At 38.3% G+C, this 26,153-nt stretch overlaps 1 protein-coding gene across 1 annotated transcript; it reads left to right on the top strand.

The window, feature by feature from the left end:
- The first annotated feature begins 1,874 nt into the window (after positions 1–1,874).
- Positions 1,875–25,425, top strand: LOC138307337 (mucin-22-like). Its single transcript, XM_069248026.1, has 12 exons — positions 1,875–2,011; positions 3,625–3,694; positions 5,261–5,560; positions 5,977–6,096; positions 7,271–7,702; positions 7,860–8,324; positions 9,162–9,281; positions 9,677–10,954; positions 11,286–13,710; positions 18,583–20,630; positions 21,428–21,535; positions 23,062–25,425. The coding sequence occupies exons 2-12, from the start codon at positions 3,637–3,639 to the stop codon at positions 24,039–24,041; spliced, it is 8,334 nt and encodes a 2,777-aa protein (XP_069104127.1). The 5' UTR covers positions 1,875–2,011; positions 3,625–3,636; the 3' UTR covers positions 24,042–25,425.
- Positions 25,426–26,153: the final 728 nt, after the last annotated feature.

The raw sequence follows: 26,153 nt of genomic DNA, 5'->3' as shown, positions 1-26,153 counted from the left end.
TGCCTTGTACAATTAACATGGCATTGTGAAATCGCGTGGTTTATTTGCTTTGTAATCAACAAAGCATGAACATTACATCGAATGTGTCTTGATGAGCTTCGCTTTTGACAGTGCGTGTGGTTCACTAATGATTTGAGAATTAACATCACCAGACACAACTGTACATCAAACTTAACTTCCAATTTCATACATTTTAAAATAATCAAGGTTGCTTTTAGACATACAATCTGTTTACGCGATGTATCATAAATTAAACTAATGCTGGGTTTATAATGCTATTACCAGCTTACAACAAATACATGATTATCACGTAGCCATGATCATTTTCCGTCTAGGTTGCTATAATATGTCTGTAATACTTGTATGTGTATTACAAAATACGCTTACAACGAAGTGCGTTTGTTGGTCCCTAGATGCTAGTTACAACCGTACCTAACTGTTATTATATGATATACATTGTATATGCAAATTATTGATAGTACATCTGATAGCGAATGCCATGTAGCTATAAATAAAATGTGTACTATAACACCAGTGACACATTACATATGGACATCATTATACTGTAACACCAGTGACACATTACATATGGACATCATTTTACTGTAACACCAGTGGCACATTACATATGGACATCATTTTACTGTAGAGGTAGTTAGTTTTCGGAGGTCAATTTTTCGTCGATTTGGGTTTTAAATTAGAAAATGAAATTTCATTGAAGTAAGGTTTTTGCGATTTAACTTAACAGGGTATAATTATGTATAATGCAACAGAACCTTTACATTTCACAGATAAAAAGTTCGCCACTATGGCAATGACACGTGAAAATATCACCCTGCAAAAATAGCCAGTTATAAGGTATCAAAGATGCTTTTTTACTTTTGATTTGTTATACTTATAATTTCATTAACCACATACGCAGCTTGTTTGGTATGCCTTGGCTTCAATTTCTTGTTAGGAATTCATTTTGAATGCCTATCAACTACAATGTATTCTGCGTTTTATGGTTATGCTTAATAAGAAATATGTACGTTGAAAAAATATGGTGAAATGTTACTTTAATGTGATGCTAAACCTTGAGGATTAACTGTTAATATGATTAACATTAATGTCCACCACATTGCAGACGTTTTGAAGAAAGACAAACTCCGATGACGACATATTTCCTACACTGATATCTACATTAACTTATAGGAATAGCAAATTAAGCACCATCCCTTTATATATTACCTTTGTTTTCATATAAAGATATCATGAATTGTATAATTTTACATATTTAATGCATTCATTTAAGTGCCAAACTAAATATGCAAATATCAGTGAAACCTTACAGGTTTTGCATAGTTTTGGCCACTTTCAAGTTTGAACAAAAATGAAAATTTAAAGCATGTTTCTCTATGTTTTACATTAGTAAAACATGTTTAACATACCAAAACATAACTTGGTCAAGTATATACAACAATATTTCAGTATTAATACTTTTTTTTGTGTGGTAGAAACTTAGAATTTGTATTCAAAACGTTCAGAAAAGGGATTCTCAGAGGAATTCTGAAAAGGCTCTTCCGATCAAATTTTCTTTGTTTACATATGAAAATATTATAAATGAAAAGCTGAACCTCAGGATCATGTCTAGGATTCGATGGTTCTATAACTAATAGAACAGAGTTCATGCACGTGAACATTCAATTTTGCACTTACAATTTCATTAGTCCACCTTTACTGCAATTACATTAAGTAATAGACGCACATTTGCATGGAAATAAGATAAATTTCATTTTCGTTTTCAAACTTTTACAAAAAAGCTAATTCAATTACCCAATTAGGCCTGTAAGAAGTCGTTAACGCCGAGCACGATATTGAGTGACGGCTCTTGGTACTGTGGATGTGACGCAACGTGTCAGAGTGGTGATAGATAACCCACCGTCTTCTGACATCTGTGGGCACCATCCAGTTATACACTACACAGCCGGCCCACGACCGGCATCTTCCATAGATCGGCGCACCTGAACAGGTAAGATCGAAATCTTAAGGCGTCGTTCGTTTAATTACGGGATCGATACGTGTTAGAAAGCGATTGTGGATTAGTAAGCTAACAGACATACATTATTTTCAATACAAAAATTGTGTGATGATGGATAACAAAAAACTGTTAGTGCGCAGTTATATTTCCAGTGGATGTAACGCCAACTGCGATGCATGTAGATATGGCTTTATGATCGTATCTTTGTGCTATTTTCTTCTTTATCTGTTTGATATCTCCAATCATCAGCGGGATATATTGTACAAAATTATATTTTGATAGTGAAGTTATTTCAATATCTACAAAGGGAATATTGATAAATATCGTCTAACATATAATTATTTAGAAATTGGAAGCGAATATATAGAAAGGAGCATTTTCGCATTTTCGAGCGGTCTTGTTTGAACGACGATTTTCGTAACACAGGATAATTTTGAATGATGTTCTCCATTTCAAAGTGTTTTACTTCTTGATTTGTTTGGTTACATTTTAACATTGTTATCTATTTCGTAAAACTATTCTTTTAAGTGTGGTAACTTTCTGGTAATCATACTGATCGCTTTCTTGGTTATGATTGAGAATATAGAATTAAAATCGATTGTCTGAGACAAAACCTGGAAAATAATAATTCAAAATGACTGTTCAGTGGTAGAGCCGGATGGTTTGCAATTTAAGACCCGTTAACGGCAAACAATAAATAATTTACTTGATTATGTCTTAATTTTAGGAAAAAATATCAGATATCCAGTGATAGTTCAAAAAGTCATTATCAGTACATCTAGCAATCTGGCACGGATTTCGTAATAAATAATGCACACATAATTATATCAGCAGATACTGTAGAGCCAAATACTTACGCGAACTAAACATTTCGCGTTGTCCGACGCAAAAATGAGAAAAGTGAATTTCAGCAGTTTAAACAGCTCGCGATTTGTCTATGAATGTGTATTTGATTTAACCATTCCACTTTTATCAAATTTTCGTTAAAAATAGGAATGTTACACAAAAGCGCAAAAATATCCCCGCGAAAATAACGAACTTCATATAGCTTTTATTGATATCATTGCGCGCATTCTCGATTTCCTAGTGCTATCTAATAGAATGTCGTTGGTATTGCAAACTCAATTCCTATCTGTTCGTCCTTTCACGAAACCTCGTTTTGCGTTTGCTGTGTTCTCCGCGAAATAGAACGAAAACTGTAATTACAATTTGTTTCTCTGATCGACTTTTAGTTGATTTGTCTCTCTCACAATAGTTTTAATACGGATTCCAAATTCAACTATGCTACAAATCTAAGTCATTTTCTATACCAGCTAATTACCCGATCTTGACGTAAAATACGTAGTTCAGCGATGTTTTTAAAGCTTAAAGCTAATCATAGTTCCAATGTTGTTAACTGTCCTCCTATTGTCCTCTCTTAGCACTAACGGTTTGAGGTATAGTTTCCACTGTCTTATAACATGGATAATTGTTATTTCTGGTAGGTTTGGAAACATGACAAATATGATTTTTATTTAAAATATAAGCCCTATAAAAGATGGTGTATTATTCTGTCATCATCTAAATCTCTTTAATTTTGAATTCGTTTCCTTTCTTTATTTCAGAAACAGTGCGTCATGGCCGTTTCGACATATCCCGTTTTGTGTGTCATAGTTGCTTTGTCCTTTATTCAAGGTAAGTGTTAGCAAATATTGAAATAAAAAAATTCTCATTTTATTTCATATTGAACAATATTTAAGTCAATTTATATGATAAAATATCAAAAGAAATTGAATAAAAATCCTCAAGATATTTGAATATAAGTTTAAAATGATATTAGAAAAGCGAGCTTGCTATTTGCCTTTTCATTATTTATTCTGGCTTCACGTATGACATGCCAACTCTAATGTAATTATATACACTCCGCTATCTACTGTAAAGTGAAGTATATTATCCATTATCTGATCAACTTGACAAAGGATGTCTATGTCAACAGCGTGACGATTTTGTTAGAATTATGTAATAACATGAATAACATTTATACGAAATTAATCTAAAATGTCATATTAAACAACGGAAATGCCGCAAAAACGTAAGGTGAATACATTTCCTAGTTTCGGGGAAAATTTTCAAATGTATACATACAGGCTGCGAACAATAAACGATAGATAATTAATATTCACAATGAGATATTGTTTAAGCTCGTACAGAATGAAAATTTATCACTTGAATTGTCTTTGACATATAAAAAGATGAGTTGTTTTGACAGCTTGTTGATATAATGGCATCATAATGGTCCAAAATCATTTAAATAATTCCGTCACACTGGGCATGTCTCGGGATGAAAAGTATATCATGTATGTGTCACTTGTTTCTTGCCGACACCTAGAGAGGTCAGGTTGTTTGACCAAGTGTACATATTTAAACATACATATCTGTCTGTAAATAACAGCCGTAACCATTTAACTTCTTTAACAAAATTAATCATATTTTAATAAGGAAAACAGCTTTAAGACACTTAATGCCACCATTTGTAAAATATTTTGTATGAGGTTGATGGTATTTTCCTGTTTTCAATGACAGTTTGGCAAAGGAATGGTGCAGTTATTGGATTATACGTAGGAGAGATATAACGACGAATATTTACATGTTAACCAAGTGTGACTTGATATAATGATGCCGTAATGTTCCTTCTTATTGAAATATAATATCACATATATCTGACAGGTGAAACCTTAAAGCTGACACCTACAGACATCTGCCTTAATTACTGATGAATTGCCACATAGTTCCGCCGATATTATTAATCTTTTATCGTGTAATTACTTCCTTCAGTAGATTAACACTTCTTTCATTGTATGTCGAACATGCTAACAAGCAGGGCCAGGATTAGATATTTAAATCAAGGTACATTAAAACTATACGCCTTAAATAATCTCTAACGATGAGAATGTCTTTTGCGATGTAAAGCGAAACCCATTCCCACATTGTGAGATCGTGATATTTTGGGAATGGATTTGAGAATCTCATTGAATCAGAGTAGCCGTGCAGTTATTAAAAGACGCTATCGATATTGTATCATCTGGGAAAGAGATAGGGCTAATAACAGCAGAATTTGTAGATAGGCTTAATAGAATCGAGCCCATCTTCAAAGTATTACCATGGTTGAACTTTTAACATTTTTTTCTGAATAGCATACAAATGTTTTATATGAAGCAGTCACTCAGACAGAACGCTGATAATTTACTTTTCGCATTACAGTTGCACTGTCTCAGAATTTCCACCAAAATAATAAGTTTCAAAGGCAAGACATGAGAAATGTCGGCCCCAGTGGTTTCAACCGCAACCGACAAATGGGAACTCAGAGACAGCCATTGTTGTCTGGCGGTGGCCGCCTCTCTTCTCAGGGTGGACGCCGACCAGGGTCGGGAATGATGAGCCCATACAGTCAGGATGTGGCCATATCAAGTGCAGACTCTGTGCTTTCGCATAGGTCCCTGGGACCCAGTAACCGTCCTCTACAAAACGTTGCTGGGCAATCACCGATGGACCAACCTCAAGGTAAAACGGTTGTTACAGGAAAGGAACTACAGAGAATACATCTAACAGACTGGATCCGATTTCAACATCAATTTAATAGAACACGACGTCTTATCGAATTTGTGCATTTGTGTCGAAGTTTATCTGTGTAGCAGCGATTTCGATATTGTCTTATGCTAATTCCGTTTTTTTATATTCGTTATTGTTTATCAACCACTGTATTGATTTACTTTCCGCATTCCGTTTATGGCATATTGCTATGAAATTTTCGTGATGTAATTTATTATTTGAATAACTTTGTTCTGAAGTACAATAAGTAAGCCTTTCAATGATGATAATAGTGTAAAGAAAGCAAATGTTGTGTAGCACCTTAAAGGTGCTTATTATTGTATTTTAAAACATGTGTGACACACCTTGACCCATTCTGTTCTGTTTAGGCTCATTTTCCCAAGTACAAGACATGGCTATGGGTGGACACAACATGCAGGGCACACCACCTAATCCATGGAACCAACCGGAAGTCCGTGAAACCGGATTCATCCATAGCAATAGCCAAGGTCAGTGTTTAATATTATCATAAAACATAGTAAATATGATGTAAAGTAAATGTCAACATTATGAAAATTATGATTTCTCAATTACCTTGTGAATGTAACCATGTATAGTTACAAGGCGTTGTCATACCATGTGTTTATTCCTCGGTTTGTTTGATATTCTTGAAATAGAATTACTATAAGGGAAGTCTGATTTGATTTGATGATGAATAATATTTATGTGTTAACTCTGCATGATCTGGTATATGTTGTAATATGTGTCTCGTGTGCTTGTATGTGGACGGATGGCAACAGTACAACATAAAAAATCGTGTCCTTCCGTCTGTCCTACTCACTCTAAACTATTCTAATCAACATTCTCCCATAACGCTGCGTAACCGTTAGCGGTTAATAGATAATACATTTTATTGATAAATGATGTTTTAAGACTGGGCGTCTAATCCGATACACAAAATTCAAAAATGAATTTCTTGTCGCTCTGCAAATATTAATGCGTTCGAATCATAATTAAAATCTTTGTTTGGTTATGGGAGAATAAAGTACCCAAACACAATTATATAAGTTGATAACTAACTCGTAATTGATTTTCACAAGTCAGAAGAGCACTCAAGCACGTCAAAAAATAACTAAATATATATACCTATCTACGGCTTGTCCCAATCCGTGTTTGTATGTATTATATATATCTAATACCTATATATTCGTGTAACATGCGCAGTTTGGTCTGATATATACTGCATGGCTGGTCATGTTCATTGTAACACAACCCAACCATATCACCCTTGCGATTTTATTTCCTTCGCACACTATTCGACAATACGTGAAATAGCTGTTTTGGCTTATTTCCTGCACAGCTTATACGTTATAACCCAAATATTCCAATAGTATTTATAAGTTATTTTTCAGGATATTCAATCACCAAGGAACGCTTGACCTTTTCCGTAGAATAAAAACACCTTCCTGCATGGCCTCTTTTTTCATAGCGTATCATACACACACATAAACAAGACACCACACATACAGATAGTAAAGCCGTGACACACATCCACGTTTAGGTTCTCATCACTAACCGATGCGTTTGATCATCAAAATCAAATATTTTAAAGAAGACGTGTTCGCTGCGAATTTAACAGGCAACAGATTCCCCGTATTAATACTGGTCCGTTGACAAATACAGGAGCCACAAGGGTTGACACTGGCGTCTTACGAGGGCAGACAATGCGACATGACCAGAACATGGCATTCAATACAGCTACAAAGCAATTGGACGCACACCTACTCGACGCGCAAGGCCATCATGAGATACTACAACCTTACGGTATAAACACCATCCGTGGGCATAACGCAGGCAATTCAAGGCATGCAGCCCCTTCGTCTTTTCAATCTGTTATGACGGCACCAGACATTCTCCCACCAACACCAAACGTGGAAAGGCGTTTTGACTCACCAGTATCTCTCACAAACCAAGGAGAACTTCACAGTAATTTACAACAAGCCATTGCACAGACCACAGGGTCCAGTAACCAACTATGGGATGTAGCCAGTGTCAACCAGCATCGTGCGCTCGACAACACACATCCGGATATGTTTATGGACACCGCTAAAGATAGTAAGTATTATTTTATTTTAATTAAATTTTGAATTTATTGTATAAATCACGCGTCATTTATACAGTTATTGAATAAGATGATAAGTTCTTTTTTGAACACAGACCACGGAAGCTTGTGGAATCTACCGAGCCAGTGAAATGTAAACTACTTTTTCAGAGCAAAGACATCAGAGACAACCGACTTTGTCAGAGCATATGGCAGGGATAATTTCAGGAGGAGAGAATACCATGGCAGCGGATACTAGTTCCGTTGTTGATCCAAGATTTGGAATTATTTCCTCACCTGATCATATAGCTACGATGGAAGTAGGTTCGAGTCTTGGTGCTCATAGACCGCCACCTGATACTTGGCATGCGAGCATACAACATCGCAAATCGTTGGCCCAGCAAGCGGATAGGAGATCACAAATAATACAAAATCACCCAGGAATGAGTATTGCAACTCCTCCATCACAACACCGTTTTCAAAATGGAATACATTCGCTTGGATTGTTGTCAGACTCTTATGTTGTGTCTGACGGTGGATCATATGTCAACACTGATGCGGAAGTCAAGGTCAGGTCGGGACTGTCGGCTATTGCCCGTCAAACACCACGTCCTCCACCAACACAACCTCCACCAGGTGAGCAACAGATTGTCAACTCGTGACGATGGTCTTTTGTCAAATATTATCTACACGATGAGATAGATTCACCAGTAACATTTCCTTGATACGTAAGAATATCACAAAGGATAAACACCATCAAAGTGTGAGTCGGTAGTTATTAAAAACACTTTGCTTATTCAAAAATAATTTGAAAAGTAGTCTACATCCTAACCTCTGCATTACTTCGTAACACTTTAACAAGTGAAACTCTCTTCTCTGGGAAAAAAAGAAGTAGACTATATGTACTAGGCATTTGTCCATACTATTTTACTGCTTTTGGTTAGTACTGGTCATATATTGCAGTTTTATGGCAATGTTGTAACATTACACTACTTTTAATTTGCAATCTTAAAAAACACGGGTATCGAAAATCAACCAAACGGACGCTAGACCAATAATTTTTCCCGTTAGCGTTATAAATGACAAGCTATGGTCGTTTTCTTATCATGTTTATCATCCACATTTATGGAAGAAAATAATACTTGTCCAAGGAAGTCTCACCCATGATCAACTCAATTTCAATGGTAGAAAATATGTACCACTATAACGTACAACGTTTATAACCTATTCATTTCATTTTCTTAAGGAATATTCGTTCAATTCAATATCAGGAAAATGTAAGACCGATCACTGAATGGTGGGTGAATGAATATAGCGTGTGTGAATACTTCTTATAGTACCTAATTAATGATGTTTCATTTCGGCACCTTAAAAACCAGCTACATGAATGATAATACCTTTAATAAGCTATATGTTCCTAGCTATAGGTTCTTGTTTATAACATACCTGTAATCTATCTCGGTTATTTTTCAGTTGTTACTAAGAAACCTGAGCCGGTTATTGATTTGAAGAGTAGAGGCAAGTCGTGGGAAAATTTCAAAGAGATACCCTGGGGCCAAGAGCAAGGAATATACAAACCTGAAACATCTAAAGGTAGGTCATAATAGAGTTAACGCTAAAGTTTTGATTTTTTTTCTTCAAAGCTTTTACGCCCTAAACGCTTTCCTCAGTATTTCTCAATTATTTGTCTTGAAGAAGAACTATAAAATTATCATAAGATCAGCATTTTTATCAGGTGTATACAATTATAATTTGCTGCTATGTTTTTATTATAACGATTTGACCAAAATATACTAAAATGATGTTTATGGATACATTTATAATAATTATTTTAAAGTTATGTGTACCGACAACTTGAATAATAACATTATCATAATCATAACAGTTTCATTTCTATTATTTTGTTTTTACTAATTTTTGCAACTTGTCCTTTCCTGGAATCAATATAATCAATAAGTTATAGACAAGAATGGTTTTTGCTATTTTAGGTGGAGTGCCTGTTGAACAAGAAGTGCGTCCTCCTGACCAGCGGCATACCGCTAAAACACAACAACATTCACAGACAGATGGACGACCATTTGGTCAGCGTCCACCTCAAGCAGATACACGCGCACCTCAGAGGATAGAGGCGAAACCACCTGCTAGACCGGCAGTGAAGCATGCATTGGATAACCTTATGATATATATTGATACAGTCAATAGGAACCTCAAAGAAAAGACCACACAAGCGCAGCCAGTAAATGCTGTAACACAGCAAGGCAGGACCCAAGTAAAAACCACTACTAAAGCAGATACGAAGACGCAGCCAAATGTGCAACATAGAGGGATTATTCAGCAATCAGATAAATATAAAACAGAGGCATTGAAAAAAACGCCGCCAATGGCACCGATTTCACTACTGCAGAATACCGGTGTAACCCCACAAACGGTGGTACAGCAACCTAGACAGTCGAAAGAAAGTGTTCTTCAGCAAACGACAAAGTCTAAAGGTGGGCTGCTGCATAAGCCTGGCACACCGAAAGGAAACGCATTGATGAAGAGTAATGTCCCTAAAGGAAGCAGTTTGTTGCAGTCTGGTAAAACCCGTGGCAGTCCACTACAGGGTGGAAAATCACTTGGTGGTCCTTTGAAGTCTGGTAAACCACAAGGTGGTCCCTTACAACAAGGCAAACTTCAAGGTGGTGCGTTAAAATCCGGTAAACAGCAAGGTGGTCCGCTACAGTCTATCAAACAGAACCAAGTAAGGCCGTTACAGAAAGGACAAGCTGAAAAGGTTAAACAGGTTGAAAAGGTTAAAACAGGTCCATTACAGAAAGCAGGAGGCTTACAACAACAAACTAGTAAACCACACGCACGTCCTAAAGACAGATTGTCCCAAAATGTTATCAAGAAAGTGGATCCGAAAACATCAGAATCTGTACCAAAGCCATGGGAAAACGACAAATTATCTGGAATTGCAAAGCCAATGTCTGTGAGCCGACCATCTGGCAAGATGCCAATATCAGTTGCTGGTGATATCAAGAAGACGACGCAAGCAAGCGCTGCGACAAATGTAGTTGTGAAGCAGACTGATAAGGCTAGCGCTGCGAATGTGAATAAAGAAAGCAAAACTGGAATGCGCGACTCAGCCAAATCACAGACATATGAGTCTATTATGCTTAGCAAGCCAATTTATAGAGTCAAATCTGAGCAGCCTACTGTCGAACCAATATATGGCTCTGTTGTTGGTACTACACCTGCCACCAAAGTCGATACGCGAAAATCGGGTGAGAAAACATTTATCATTTCCATTGACTTTCCTTTATATACTGATAAAGTTCTCAATATAATGCCTTTTTGGTTAGGCCATCATATTCTGAGTTTAAAAGGAGTAATGGCCCTACAGAATGAGACGTACTATTTGAAACGTTAACATCAATGATTTCTTTTACTATTATTTGCACGATAATTGATTGGCACTGAGTTATAAAGCTAATATTCGATGATAAAAGCTGCTATCGGCATTATACGAATACTAACTCTATATAGCAAAGTGAACCGCATTAATGATAACGCATTGATTTCATCTCTGAACTACATAAGGCTTTCTTATTTCAGGTGATCAATTATCAACTTCATCATCAACAAGTGCCAAGGTTGATAAAAGCAAAGTCCATGTTCCAAAGTCCTTTGGCTGGCCACAACCTACTCCACCTTTGTCAACAAGCAAACAAGCCTCGAGTGGCTTCCAGGCAGAATCTGTCACCGAACCAATGGTGCCTAAAGACCCTGTAGTTATATTAACTACAAAACCAAGCACTACCTTGTCAACTACTACTACAACCAAACCAAAAACAACCACTACTACAACAGCTACAACTACAACAGCAAAACCAACCACCACTACTACCACCACCACAGAACCGCCGACAACTACGACTGCGGCAACGACAACAACTACTAAAGCTACGACAACCACTACCACGCCAACCACTACTACTAAAGCAACTACAACCACTACCAAGGCTACCACCACTACTACCAAAGCAACGACAACCACTACCAAGGCAACCACCACTACTACCAAGGCACCGACAACAACCACCACCACCACTACTCAGCCAACTACCACGACGACCACCACAACTGAACCTACTACAACCACCACCACCACCACCACCACTGTACCAACGACGACCACCACCACTACCACTACAACTACGCCAACTACAACGACGACTACCACTGAAGCACCAACGACCACCACTACCACCAAACCCACAACCACTACCACTACTGAACCGACAACGACCACCACTGAACGCAAGACGACCACCACTGAGCCTACCACCACCACCACCACTACTAAGCCTACCACCACTACTACTGTCACAACTACCAAGATTACGAAGAAACCGTCGACGAAAATCAGTGTCAAATCAACGACTATTACAGTCCCTCGAGCTGATAATTGGATTGGTTCATTTGTAACAGGAAAACCTGTAATGCAACATATGAAACACACGACAAATGCAACTTCCCAATCGACAACAGGTCGCGCGCACAATCAAACCCCCCACAGTACGCGTACACAATCCATACCGGAAAGTACTGCAGCGAGCGAAACGGTTCAAGCTAAGCAAGCTTCTACTTTTGGCCAAACACAGGCTTCGACTTCTCATGCATCCACGCTCCAAGATACAGCTGCATCAACTCCAACAAAATTATCTCCGACATCTACGCGTCATTCTTCAACTCAGACTGTTATTACTATTAAAAATAAAATCACCCCAACAGACGCAATGTCAACGTCACATTCGTCTGTTAGTCCAACAGATGAAACAATGATGACGTCCGATTATAATGTGATAGAGTCAACAGCAGCAGTCAGTTCTGGTGATATCCAAGGACAAACACAGTTATCATCGGATCCGACGTTCATGCCGTCGCCCTCTTCAATGCAATATGACATAAGTCAGCAAACGACGAAAGACATAGAACTATCCACCTTTTTGGATTCACCATCCTCTACAATCCAAGGAACAAGGGCATCTTCGGTTGCGTATGAAAATGCATACTCGACCTCACTACCCGAGCTATATTCAACGGCAGTGACTGATCAAGGTACTACTAATACAAATAACGAACTAACAACTAATGTAAAAGCACCATTTAAAAAGGGATCCACAGTCGCAGAAACTCGACCAACAGTATCAGAGCCTCTTAAACTTGACCATTTGTACATGGCATTTGTCCAAGCAGAAACTACAACACAACCTCCAACAACTACAACAGAAACAACACCTACGACTACAGAAACGCCTACAACTACGACTACCACAGAAGCGCCCACAACAACGACAACAACCGAAGAACCTACAACTACAACAACCACCGAAGCTCCTACAACCACGACTACGACAGACGCGCCGACAACTACAACAACCACGGAAGAGCCTACAACCACGACTACGACAGAAGCGCCGACAACTACAACAACCACGGAAGAGCCTACAACCACGACTACGACAGAAGCGCCGACAACAACGACAACCACAGAAGAGCCTACAACTACAACAACCACCGAAGCTCCTACAACCACGACTACGACAGAAGCGCCGACAACCACAACGACCACGAAAGAGCCTACAACCACGACTACGACAGAAGCGCCTACAACCACAACGACCACGGAAGAGCCTACAACCACGACTACGACAGAAGCGCCTACAACCACAACGACCACGGAAGAGCCTACAACCACGACTACGACAGAAGCGCCTACAACCACGACTACGACAGAAGCGCCTACAACCACTACCACGGAAGAGCCGACAACCACTACCACGGAAGAGCCGACAACCACTACCACGGAAGAGCCTACAACCACGACTACGACAGACGCGCTGACAACTACAACAACCACGGAAGAGCCGACAACCACTACCACGGAAGAGCCCACTACTACTACTACTACAGAAGAGCCTAGTACTACCACAGAAAAACCTACAACGACAACCACTGAATCGCCAACAACTACCAGATCCGCAGAAGCACCTACAACTACAACAACCACCGAACCGCCAAGAACAACTACCACAATACCCTCAACGGAGGCAGCAATAAAAGCAGAAACGAAAACTGAACCAAAAACAACAGAAATATCAAAACCCAATAAGCAAACGACATCAAACGATATTCCGTCTATGCATCCAACTGTTTTTAATGCGCATTCTGCTATAGCGTCGACTGCAGCTGCACCTAAAATGTCTGGTATCCTAACGTACTCAACTGGTTCTAATAGTATTGCTTCTAGACCAGTAGTGGAAGGGTCAAATACACTTCTATCTACTAAAGACCAAAGACAAGTATCATTATTAACAACATCATCAAATCAAGTATCAGATGCTTTCAAAGGGAATGCACCTATTTTCAGTAGGACACTAACTATAAAGCCAAATTCTATTACTAACAAGGGTAATACGATTAGGATGCATTCTGCTGGCTTAGCGTTCCCGACCAGGTCGTCTCCTCCGGCTTCCGTAACCGGATACTCCACATTGGGAAAAATCTCCACCATTGGAAACGGTGAGTTGTATGAGTTGTCTTCTACACCAGGTGGGGATGGCATTCCTCACGAAACGATTACACCCGAACATGACGTAATACCCACTAATTTCAATATTGCAGGCACGGGAACAGCAGAAACGCCAAATCCATATACCCTAGAGGAATCCACTCCATCAAGTTCCAATGATGCTATGGCAATAGGGTCTACAGCCGCAGACCAAGCGGAAGCCTCAGTATCGTTATCAAACCAACAGAATGGAAATACACAGCAGACTTTAGGCAACTCCTTTAACACATACAATACACAAACTACAGCTGACAGTCAATTAGCACAGACATCACAAATAGCCAGTCACAACATAATGCATACAACAAACGATCAGACACCACAGTTAGCATCAACATCTCAAACAGTTAGTGTTACTAACATCGACCCAACAACTATAAACTTAGGTGGAAATGTGTTTAGCTCTAGTGTGCCGGCAACAAAACCAGATGAAATATTTTCTAGAACAAATGAACTTTTAGCAAAACGTACTTATGTTAATTTACCCGGTCATCAATTGAATGCGAAACAATCATCCAAACTCTCGAATGATAAGTCACAAAATGTTCAAGGGATTCCAGAATTCACTGGTCCAAACAATGACGTTCAAAATAACTTGTTTGATTCTCGAACTGCTGATATAGATACAAAACCCCTTAAATCACATAAGTCAGAAAACGTTTCACCCATGCGAGAAACAATTGATTCCTTGAATGTTGATTCTAACACGGGATTTCCTAATCACCAAATAAATTCCAATTATCCGGAGACGGTCTTCCAAAAAGCACACGACAGTCGCTATCAAATTGATAGTGATATTGCCATTGTTCCGAAAATTAGTTTCGTTGATCCTCAAATGAGTGAACATATCAGTAGGTTATCCAATGGAGACCAATCAGGAACAAACACATTTAACGGTCCATTCATTGCTGCTAACAAAATCAAAGGAGACGTAACCTCCGAAAACCACAACGTATTTTCAAACAGTATACCCTCTGATTCAGGATCGCAATCGATTATCGATAATCAGTCATCTAGTCAAAAACTCCAATTTTCTGATCCAAAGATTTCTGCACATGTAACTGCATTATTGAAAAAGCTATCAAGTAGATATACTGCTCAAAAAAAATCAACAGGGTCTAATCTCAATTTTGTTGATCCTCAATATCTTACTCCTATCTATCAGGCTTTAATGGAAAATCGCCGTAAACAGCAGTTCCTTTCCTCTTCAGCATCCTCAGTGCCACCAGACAATAGAATGAAAATGAAATTTTCTTTGGACCCCATTGCAAATGCTCACCAAAAGCAAACTGCACAAAAGACAATAAATGTTCATGAATCAGCCAGTTTTAACTATAATAGTCCTGTTGTAACAGCAGAGGTTCCACCTCATCTCGCTAAACACAAATTACGACTCTCTAATGGAACACAAACTTTACATTCTGCTGTTCAAAAAGGCAAATCTGCTGCAACATTAGGCGGTGGTTTGCAACAGTTAAAGACATCTGAAAGTCCCACCGTTGGTCCCTTACGCCGTCTAGACAAATCAAGGTATAATTTTTTGTCGGGAAAGGCTAACCGCAAGGCACCACCCAGACATTATCAAGCGCAAGGTCATATATCAGATTCCAATGGTAAGCAAGTGAATGTATCGTTTGTAGAAGGATACAAATCACTAGGTAAAGTGATAGATTATCATCATCTTGATGACCCAACTGCTGTATTCAGAACCCGCGATCAGTTTATTGCGGGAAGTTTCGACCGCAGTCCGACTACTGAAAGTCCAGGGTTTGGGCCTAGATCCGACGCGGTTTTACCAACTGCTGGTGTGTTAACTGAATCGGATACCCCAGTTGAGCATCAGCAACAACCCAAACACCTTCCCCTTTTCGCACAAGGTCATTATCTATTTAGACGCCAAAGAAAACCCATGGAATTGAGCTATGATCTTTTACAGTACTTATTCAAAAATATGGTTTCAAGTGGCAAAACCAAAAACATTGATCTAGAGGCATTGAAATCGCAATCTAAGTTTCCTGTTCGAATGCGATATGTAGATAGAAGTGGTTTAAGAATGCAGAAAACACGTATTCACTCCCCATTAGTCGCTTTGGCTGGTATACAGCATCCTATAAATAATAAAAAGGAAGAGGTCTCCCCAGTACTATCTTACACTAGAAAGCGACACCACAAGCTATTAGAATCAAGTAGATCTATATCAGATTTAATGAATAAAAGCAAATCTGTAAGTCCTAGTGAAATCAATAGGGAATCTGAAGTTAGCTCGGCTACTGCATCCCTTATGGGCAAAGATAATCAAAGAGGATACGACATTGGTAACGGAAAAGTAAGTCGTGTAACCTTAACAAAAGGCGAAATGAAGGGGGGTAGACATTTTGTTGACCTTAAACATCCCGCAATGCCGACTTTCATAGACGGCGAGCAACCCACTTTTGATATAGATAACGCAAATCAAAACATAGATTCAGGTTTCGGGGATGTACAATCAAAACAAACTTCTTCAAGCAGCAAACCACAACGTGTGTCCAGTACTGTTACAAGTTCGGATGCCTCGACATCACGAAAATTGCTGCCTGCCATCACAACAAGTGTGAGTTCATCACGTGTAGACCAACTCCCTATCAGTTCAGGTACAACACAGGATGCAGCTAGCTTAGCAATGAAGATGCATTTACCAATGGTAGATAACCCAGCTTCAACTCAGACATATAGATTGATAATGCATGAAAATGCTGGAATAGGCAGAGGCAACTCAATCAATGAAAATGATATGAGCGGGTTCAACTCAAACTACCAAAATGAAATTATGGTCACCGAACACACACCGACTGGTTTTGATAGTAGGTTTGACCATTTTGATCACCCTGGAACCAATAACATGGCGTTTGATAATATTCACTCTGAACTAGACTCAAGACATCCTAATTATAGGTCTTTTCCCTCTAATATGATGACAAATGAAGGTAGAAATATTAACATAGTACCAAGTAAGCAGCCTTTGCCATCTCACAGTAATAACTTTCAACACTTATCCTCAGATACTAACACATTCCAACAACATACTAATATACAGTCTACTCACCCAGCACAAACAATATACCCAACCACTGGTACAGATACACAAGGTCAAACAATATATGATCAATTAAGCTTTGTAAACGAAAATGTAGAACCAACGGTAGCGTCACAGACAAATAATGAACATACATTTACACAACAAACTCAAAACAAACTAACCCAAACACCATTGAATGAGTTGAATTCTGAAACGTCTATCAATCGGAGTTCTACCTCACCTATAAGTAAAAAGATGAATAGTATGCAAAGTGAAGCCACACACACTATTCAAAGAGGTACAACTGATAGGCAACATGTGAATATTGTAAAGAGTGGAATGCAATCTACAATAGACAGTCGTAGTAGAACGGAAATGGCTACGACACAACAGAAAAAGATGACTTCACAAGGTAGCACGCAAGGCGAAACGTTAAGTACAGCGAAAGAGATGAGTAGTACGCAAAAGGGAATGACGAGCACGACTGAAGATATGACAAGTACACAAGAGAGAATGACGAGTACACACGAACCAATAACAACAACACAAGATGAAACGACGAGTACAACAGAAGAGATGAAAACTACGACGAGCATTTACGAAGAAATTACAACAACACCAGCGGAAAAGACGAGTACACAGGGAGAAATTATTACAACGCAAGGTGAAATAGCAAGTACACCCGAGGAAACAACATTTGCAGTCAGTGGTTTAGCTAGTTCGCCAGACAAAACTATGGAATTACCTTCTACAGACACCGTTGATAAAGTGATTAATCCACAAGATAAAATGTTCAGTTTTCCATTAGACACTAATACAGGGAATGAAATTGCTGGAAAGAAAGAAATTAGTATCCAGGCCGGCTTGCAGGCAGTTTCCGGATCCGATCCTAATACACAAAGAAGTTCCGATAATGTAATATATGATCAAGGACACAGTGATACTGTGATGCTGTTTAATGATATCCCTAACTTTGTTAAGAAAACAATTGAAAATGTCGATCACGCACCTGCATCTCGTACAAATAATGATTTGATTAAACTTAAAGATTCTAATGCATTGCCGTCTAGTTCTACTGAACCACCGACAACTACAACCACTGAAACAACAACAACAGAAGCAACATCTACAACATCCACCGAATCTTCCACCACCACAACGACTGAACCAACAACAATAACAACCACTGAACCTATGACAACTACTACCGAAATTACGACAACTACCACTGTACCTACGACAACGACCACTGAACCGACAACTACCACTGAACCTACAACTACAACAACTGAACCTACCACAACGACCACTGAACCCACAACAACTACCACTGAACCTACAACTACAACAACTGAACCTACCACAACGACCACTGAACCCACAACAACTACCACTGAACCTACTACAACGACCACTGAACCCAAAACAACGACCACTGAACCTACAACTACAACAACTGAACCTACAACTACAACGACTGAACCCACAACAACAACAACTGAACCAACAACAACTACCACTGAACCTACCACAACGACCACTGAACCTACCACAACGACCACTGAACCTACCACAACGACCACTGAACCTACCACAACGACCACTGAACCAACAACAACAACTGAACCCACAACTACAACGACTGAACCCACAACTACAACGACTGAGCCCACAACAACAACTGAACCTACAACAACAACGACAGAACCACCAGAACCTCTACGTTTTGATCATTTATTTATGAAAACTATAACGACAACTGAACTGCCTACAACAACCACAACAACAACTGAAGCTACCACAACAACTGAGCCTACGACAACAACAACTACTGAAGCTACCACGACAACAACTACTGAACCCGATACAACAACAACAACTGAACCTACAACAACTACTACTGAACCCACAACAACAACCACTGAACCAACAACAACTACTACTGAACCTACAACGACAACAACAACTGAACCTACAACAACTACAACTCCAGTTCCGACGCCGCCACCTGAACCTCTTCGATTTGACCACCTTTTTATGGCCATTGTGACGACAACAGAACCTACAACAACAACTGAACCCACAACGACAACGACTACCCCAACAACCACTACAACGACAGAGGAGCCAACTACTACTGCGACGGAACCATCTACGACAACAACAGAAGAACCAAGCACGAGTTCAATGGCTGTACCAGGAAGTGATTTCTCCACGAGCAGTTTCGTTTCGAGTGGAGAAGGCTTAGCAATGGTACATGATAGTATGAGTCATATCGTGATGGGTCCTACGATCAACGCTAACCTTAACGGATTGCCAAACTTAAATAGCATCAATGAAAAGGAATCGTCCGCGATAGTATATCCATCTGTTGAGAGACAAAAACAAATGTTTGGATTAAATCGGGTACCTAGTCTTTTTATGAAACCTAGAGTGAATATGGTTTTAGATCAGACATCGCCACCTAACTCGCCATTTGCAGTTTCTAAAGAACCAGAACCTATACGATTTGATCATTTGTATATGGATTTAGTAACAACTACAGAGCCAACCACTACTACCACTACACCAACCACAACAACAACGCCCACAACGACCACAACCACGCCCACAACGACTACAACTACGCCCACAACGACCACAACCATGCCGACAACAACCACGCCCACAACGACTACAACCACGCCCACAACGACTACAACCACACCCAAAACGACTACAACCACGCCCACAACGACCACGCCGACAACGACTACACCACCACCAACAACAACTATGGATATGCCAATAACAACGAACTTCCCTGAAACCGACATTCCAACAACATCGATGATACCAACAACACCAACAACTTCAGCCATGCCTACAACAACCACGCCTTCAACAACATCCTCTACTATGGTAGTGCCGATCACTATGTCTACTACTGACATATTTACACAAACAATAGATACAAACTCCCCTTCCACTTTTATAGACGCATACACAACAACGAATAACATTGAAACTATAATGCCAGAGTCCACGACGACTCCAACGCATACACTAGAAGAAAGCACTAAAGCACGTATTATAATTAGCGGTTCATTTAGACGACTCCGTCCCTCTAGTAATCTAATCAGCCTATCGAACGGACCAAGGAGTAAACAGATAGGAGGTCGGCATAACCGGCTTCTGGCTGCATCCACACTGCCATCCAAATTGGAAAGTGTTAAACTTTCAGCAACATCTAATGTGAACAAGGATGTTCCAACAAGCAATACTCTCACTGGTGATTATCTTTTAACTAGTGTTGTTCACTTCTCTATGTATACAAGATACAATAACATGTCATACAGTCATTAAACTTTAACACCAATCTACCTCATGCCAGCATGCAAGGGTACTCATCTAAGTAACGCTGCCTTAATACAAAGCAGGCTATTGGTGCTTGTATATTTTTACTGATGTTCTTCTAATTTTAGACGCTTTCTATTACCAAACCTTTTGAAGATTCCCATGTTTTGCTTAGCTTTAAGTTATCATTATTTATGATCAACATCTTTGGATTATCTGCGATATATATATATATATATTGGTAACGCTCAGAAGTGAAATGTTTCGTATTAAAAGTGACATTATGAATTACGTATCAAGAAGTGATAATTCATTATTGTTGCTGATCGTGAACTCGTAATATTCATCACACTAGATACACGTCCTGTTCTGAGATTTGATGCTTTGCATATGCCTAATATTCAGGATATATATGCACTGTAAGCGGTTCTGACATTGTACATAAACTACAAAATATTCAACTTAAGAAACAATAAATGGATCTGTGTTGCTGAAACTGTAGAGAAATCTACAGCTAACCGACTTGTTTTATCTCAATATTGTAATCAAATAAGTAAGTATTACAGAAAACACTTTGTGAAGCTATTTGTTGTGAGCAACTGTGCCGTTGTAACTAGTCGTTTATGAATATATGTCTTCACGAAATGCACAAACAGCACCGTAGTCTTTTAACACTAACAGTTATGTTTGGAATGGTGATTGAATATTTATGCAATTTCCCATATATTGCAGGTCCCCTAGTCGCTAGTCCTATAGGCGGTGCCCTTTTAGACACCGTCCAAGCCAGCGGATCATCTCTACCCCTTAACAAGATGGTCATGCCCTCCGTGGTACCAACCGGTGAGTGGTTTGTTTATTAAGTATATTGTAAATACAGATGTAAGTAGCTGTTTGGAAGTTTTTAATTATCAGGCTCAGTTGTTCAAAAGGATATCAGCGTAATCACTTAATTAGTGAAATTTTATGTCTCATTTGTTACAAAATCTGTTATCAAACCGTCACTGTAATGAGAAGGTAAAAATTGGAATACTTCAGAATTTTATAAAAAAAAAATTGTCGTTATCATGTGACTAGCCTTAATTATCTTTTGAACAATTGGGCACAGCGTATAGATACAACTTATTTGTCCGAATTTTAAATGTAAAGTGTAAAAGTGTGTTGTTGTCCATTGAGTCTGTGTCTTTAACATTTTATCGTTAAGTCTGAATATGTAGCCCCAGTTGAATTAAGATTTTATCAAATTGGAGTAGTTCTTAATCGATACTTATATAAGTTATGTATCTAATTTCACTCATATTTCCAATACTTCACTTTTAAAATTATTTAACTCAAAGTTTCAAGACAACTCTTGGATGGCAAATACAATAACGGCAATGATAGCACTTAATATGTCTGCAATCAGTATTAGGTGTTATAGTGGTTTCATTTTATAAAATAGTTTATCAATGTTTTATTAACATAATATCAAAATCATTTTTAAAGTATTACCTATATATACGTAGCAGATTTTTCATTAAATTATGAAAAAATATATCAAGATATCTATTTTAAAAATGTGTCTTGATTCTTGATTTTTCTTAACATTTTGAAACCCTCTTTAAAGTAACATTAATTGATAAGCCATTTAATAAAAGTACTATGGTATTATTTACATATACGTAACAGTTTTTTGTCTTGAAAAGTAAATCGAGATACATGTAAAAGGAAACATAATCTGTAAAATAAAAATGCTTTACTTTAACGATATTATAAGACATACATAACTGATCGATCGCCGGGCTGGTTCAGAGCTCTAAGCGTAGATGTGCTACATACACGTAGACGAACGCGCAAAAATTAAAACACGTGCTAGTGATAAATTGGGAGCTGTACTTTATTGGATTACAAAATATATCGAAACGTGCCTAAACATGAGAACTTTCACGGTGCAAATTTTTTATGTTATAACTAGTGTTTATAAGGCATGGTACATTTTGCCAGTGGATGGTTTTCACAATTCAATTCGCGGTTTTCAATAGATTACCGAAGAAAAAAACCCATGTCAAAATGTTCAGTCTGTTACGGCACACACATATCATATAAGATACCACTCATGTACGTTTGTCTATTATTGGTTACTTTAAGAATGAACTGTCTGCTTTAAAAAAGATAATCTTCTGAACATCAGAAACAAGCCGTTTTATTCCACATATTGCTCTACTCTAGTTGAAAGTAACCAAGCATCTTTTGATATCAAACTTCAGGCGTGATGCGTTGTGGACATTTTAATATTTTATATCTTTAAAACTCTACATTTTATTTTAATATTTGATTGTTTATTTTAATATGTATTTGTTTGTTCTTTATGATGTTGTTGCTCATTACAGTTGCTGCACAACCAAGATTGACCGAACCATTGGTACCAGCCAACATGGGTCAACCGAGAGGCCCGCTGAGTCAGAGACCACTCTCAAAGCAGTGGCCTTCAGAGGCTCCACTCGTTAAAAACACACCAGGAGATCAGGGCACTGTGTGGACCCAGGGCACCAATCAGCCACTGGCTACAATGCCACAATCTATTATGATTGGTAGCGAGCCTACCACTTCTCTGTTAGCCTCTTCAAAACCAGGTTACCAGCCAGTGGCGCCCATTGTTTCTGTCAAACAGAAACCTTTTGTAAATAAGAATAAAGATGCACCTGCTGATGTTAACACAGGCTCAAACACATTTGCTGGTGAGCAAGCTCCGTTAGGAAAACAATTTAACAATCCACCTGATGTTCAAATGATGAAAAACAACAAAAACGTCATGGCTGACTATTCCATCGTAAAGGAGACTGGTCCTTTGGGTCCATTACTGCCAGGCTCACCAGCTCCACCAACAGATCCAAGACAGCTGTACAAAGCTACCCCAATACTTAACGTTCGTCAACAAACCAATCCTCAGTTCACAGTGAGTATGCCGCCGACCGATATGGCTTACCAAACAAGTGACCCCATTCTCACTGGAGCTCCATCTACCCACTATGTGACAGACGCTTGGACAACTGTGCCTACAACGGCGCCACCTGTCATAACAACAACACCCACTCAACCACCGACAACAACGACAACTCTACCAACAACAACTAACGTATACACCAGGCTATCAGCCATCATCGCACAAGAGAAACTAAAGAAAGAGAAGGAAAAAGAGCTGACCGCTTTGAGGGTAGCTTTAAAGGCAATCGGTATCTCGAATAGTAGTGGCCTATATCAACGATTGGAGACGCTCTCTGCTGCTGCCAGAAAAAGTATTCTGAAGAGAGCCAGCGATATACAGAAGCAGAAAAAAAGTCGTACTAGACCCAACCGCAGAACTGGTTAAATCGTCATGATTTAAGACATTGCCAGGAAACCGCTCGACAAATATTGGTATGAATGCGTTTAGAAACCGCTTTCCGTCGCTCCCCTTAGTACAACATATCTTATTTCTCTTTATTACATTGATAAGAATCAGATTCGAGCGGGCGCATCTTCATAAGTAAATTGTATTTATATTTTATTTTTGTATTTTTGAAAAGATATCAGTCTAAAACTATCCCCAAAGAAAGAGATAAAATATTCGTGTTTTGAAGTTCAAATGAATATTTGTAACGATTCGTTCGTGTTTGTGTTATATATCTTGTTATATTCAGCATATTGAATTTTCTAACTGAACTTTTACAACAAATATCTGAACTAGTTTTGAAATAGTTAAATAGAACCAGCGCTAATAAGGGGAAACAAGAAATATTAATTTGAACCCCGCCCAAAAGAAAGTTTTTTCATCAGTGAGAATAATATGCTTACTCTTTAAACTGGTTAAAAACCAAAATATCAGACTCTGCTATCTTAAGTAGAAGGAAGAGACAAAGGCCGCGACATTGTGGTGGATTGTTTCTGCAGGTCAGAAACTGGAGGTCATTTTAACTTTCATAAGGTTACCTTTACATAATTGTCCAGTGTCCATTAATTATGCAATTAAAGTCAGAACAAAAATTCACTTGAATCTCATTAAGTTTAATAACTATAGCATGACAACGAACTAGCCGCAGGGCCCATGTCTACTTATCACGTGACCGCGATAATGAAATGTACATGTAATTGAAGTCTTAAACAATACACGCATGGTTTTTGACGTTCTCAAGTATAGCGATTAATTAATTATCTTGTGTATATATTATTTAAATATTCATCATCCATTACTTCCGTGACACGGAGGATCGTATGACAAGATACGTTACGTTTTTATAACTTTCTTGGACAACGTATTTGTATAATATTCAACATCGTGTCTAGCCTTAACGAGCTCGCGTCTATGATATAGCATCCGTTATATATAACTAGAAGTCGTTATTTTTTGTCTTTTTCTTCAATTAACGTAACATTTAATGAAATAATAACAAAGGTTTTCCGTAAAAAGAAAATGCTTTATAATGTTCTTCCAATTCAATTCAAATCGGAGTTTATTGAGTTAGTCAATGTAAGAAAATTTAATAAATCGTTGTTATGTGATTTAGTTATGTTTTGTTACTATATATAGAAGCCGGTCTTACAATAAATATGGTGGTATTACGTATGTATTTATTTGCCCCATTGCAGTAGCCTTGTGACGTAGGAGTCAGTAGTGTTCCTCGATAGGGTACGTCATCATACATTAATTGTACATAGTCATTTGTATCAGATGCAACGTCAAAGTGTCGCCAAAATAAATAAAAACAGAAATAATACACTTTCTTTGAATTTTATGTATTTTCTCTCTTAACTGGTTTGTCCCTTCTGTTGCAATTTAATTGGTGGTTCGAGAGTGATAAGTTAACTAATGGTTGACGTTTATTGAGGAAAACATTCTAAAACGTGGGTTGTTTTGAGTATTTCAATCACTTGTCAAGTATTTATAATATCACCTCAACATAGCTATTCTCACTACAAAACACCTTACACACAAGGCGCGTGTAATGGCACACTAAAATAATACAGACATCAAACCACTTCTTAAGGAACACAAACTGATCTATATTGACTTTACTAGCTAGTGACAACTTAAAACACTGTACAGTATATATAATTCCATTGTTAACCACAATTTGTGAGACAAATGTTAGACATTATACAAAATGGTCGTATATCATCACAGTGAAATAGGTAAAAAACCATTACACATTCATGTTACAACTAACATTCTACATGTTACAACTAACATTCTACATGTTACAACTAACATTCTACATGTTACAACTAACATTCTACATGTTACAACTATCATAACAAGTTTACAAACACGCACAGTACAGCGAACGGATACAGACTCCTTATGGAGAACACAGCAGATTACATGGCCCATGCATCTGAGGTAGGTATCACTTAATGTCGATACACTATTGTAAACCTACAAATTTTCACGTGCGATTGGAATTTACGCATTCGCAGCAGACAAACATCGTGAGGATTAGGTACA

Source organism: Argopecten irradians, chromosome 14, assembly GCF_041381155.1.
Source record: "Argopecten irradians isolate NY chromosome 14, Ai_NY, whole genome shotgun sequence".
Lineage (NCBI taxonomy): Eukaryota > Metazoa > Mollusca > Bivalvia > Pectinida > Pectinidae > Argopecten > Argopecten irradians.
Note: the sequence above shows the minus strand (reverse complement) of the source record. Positions and strands in the feature narration are given on the sequence as shown.

What these genes read in the sequence shown, in the direction of transcription:
- LOC138307337 (XM_069248026.1), top strand. Translation starts at nt 3,637, where the DNA reads ATGGCCGTTTCGACATATCCCGTTTTGTGTGTCATAGTTGCTTTGTCC. An exon ending in TATGGACACCGCTAAAGATA is followed by an intron (nt 7,703 to 7,859) that starts GTAAGTATTATT and finishes CTACTTTTTCAG; the next exon opens with AGCAAAGACATCAGAGACAA. An exon ending in GAATCGCCAACAACTACCAG is followed by an intron (nt 13,711 to 18,582) that starts ATCCGCAGAAGC and finishes AATTACGACAAC; the next exon opens with TACCACTGTACCTACGACAA.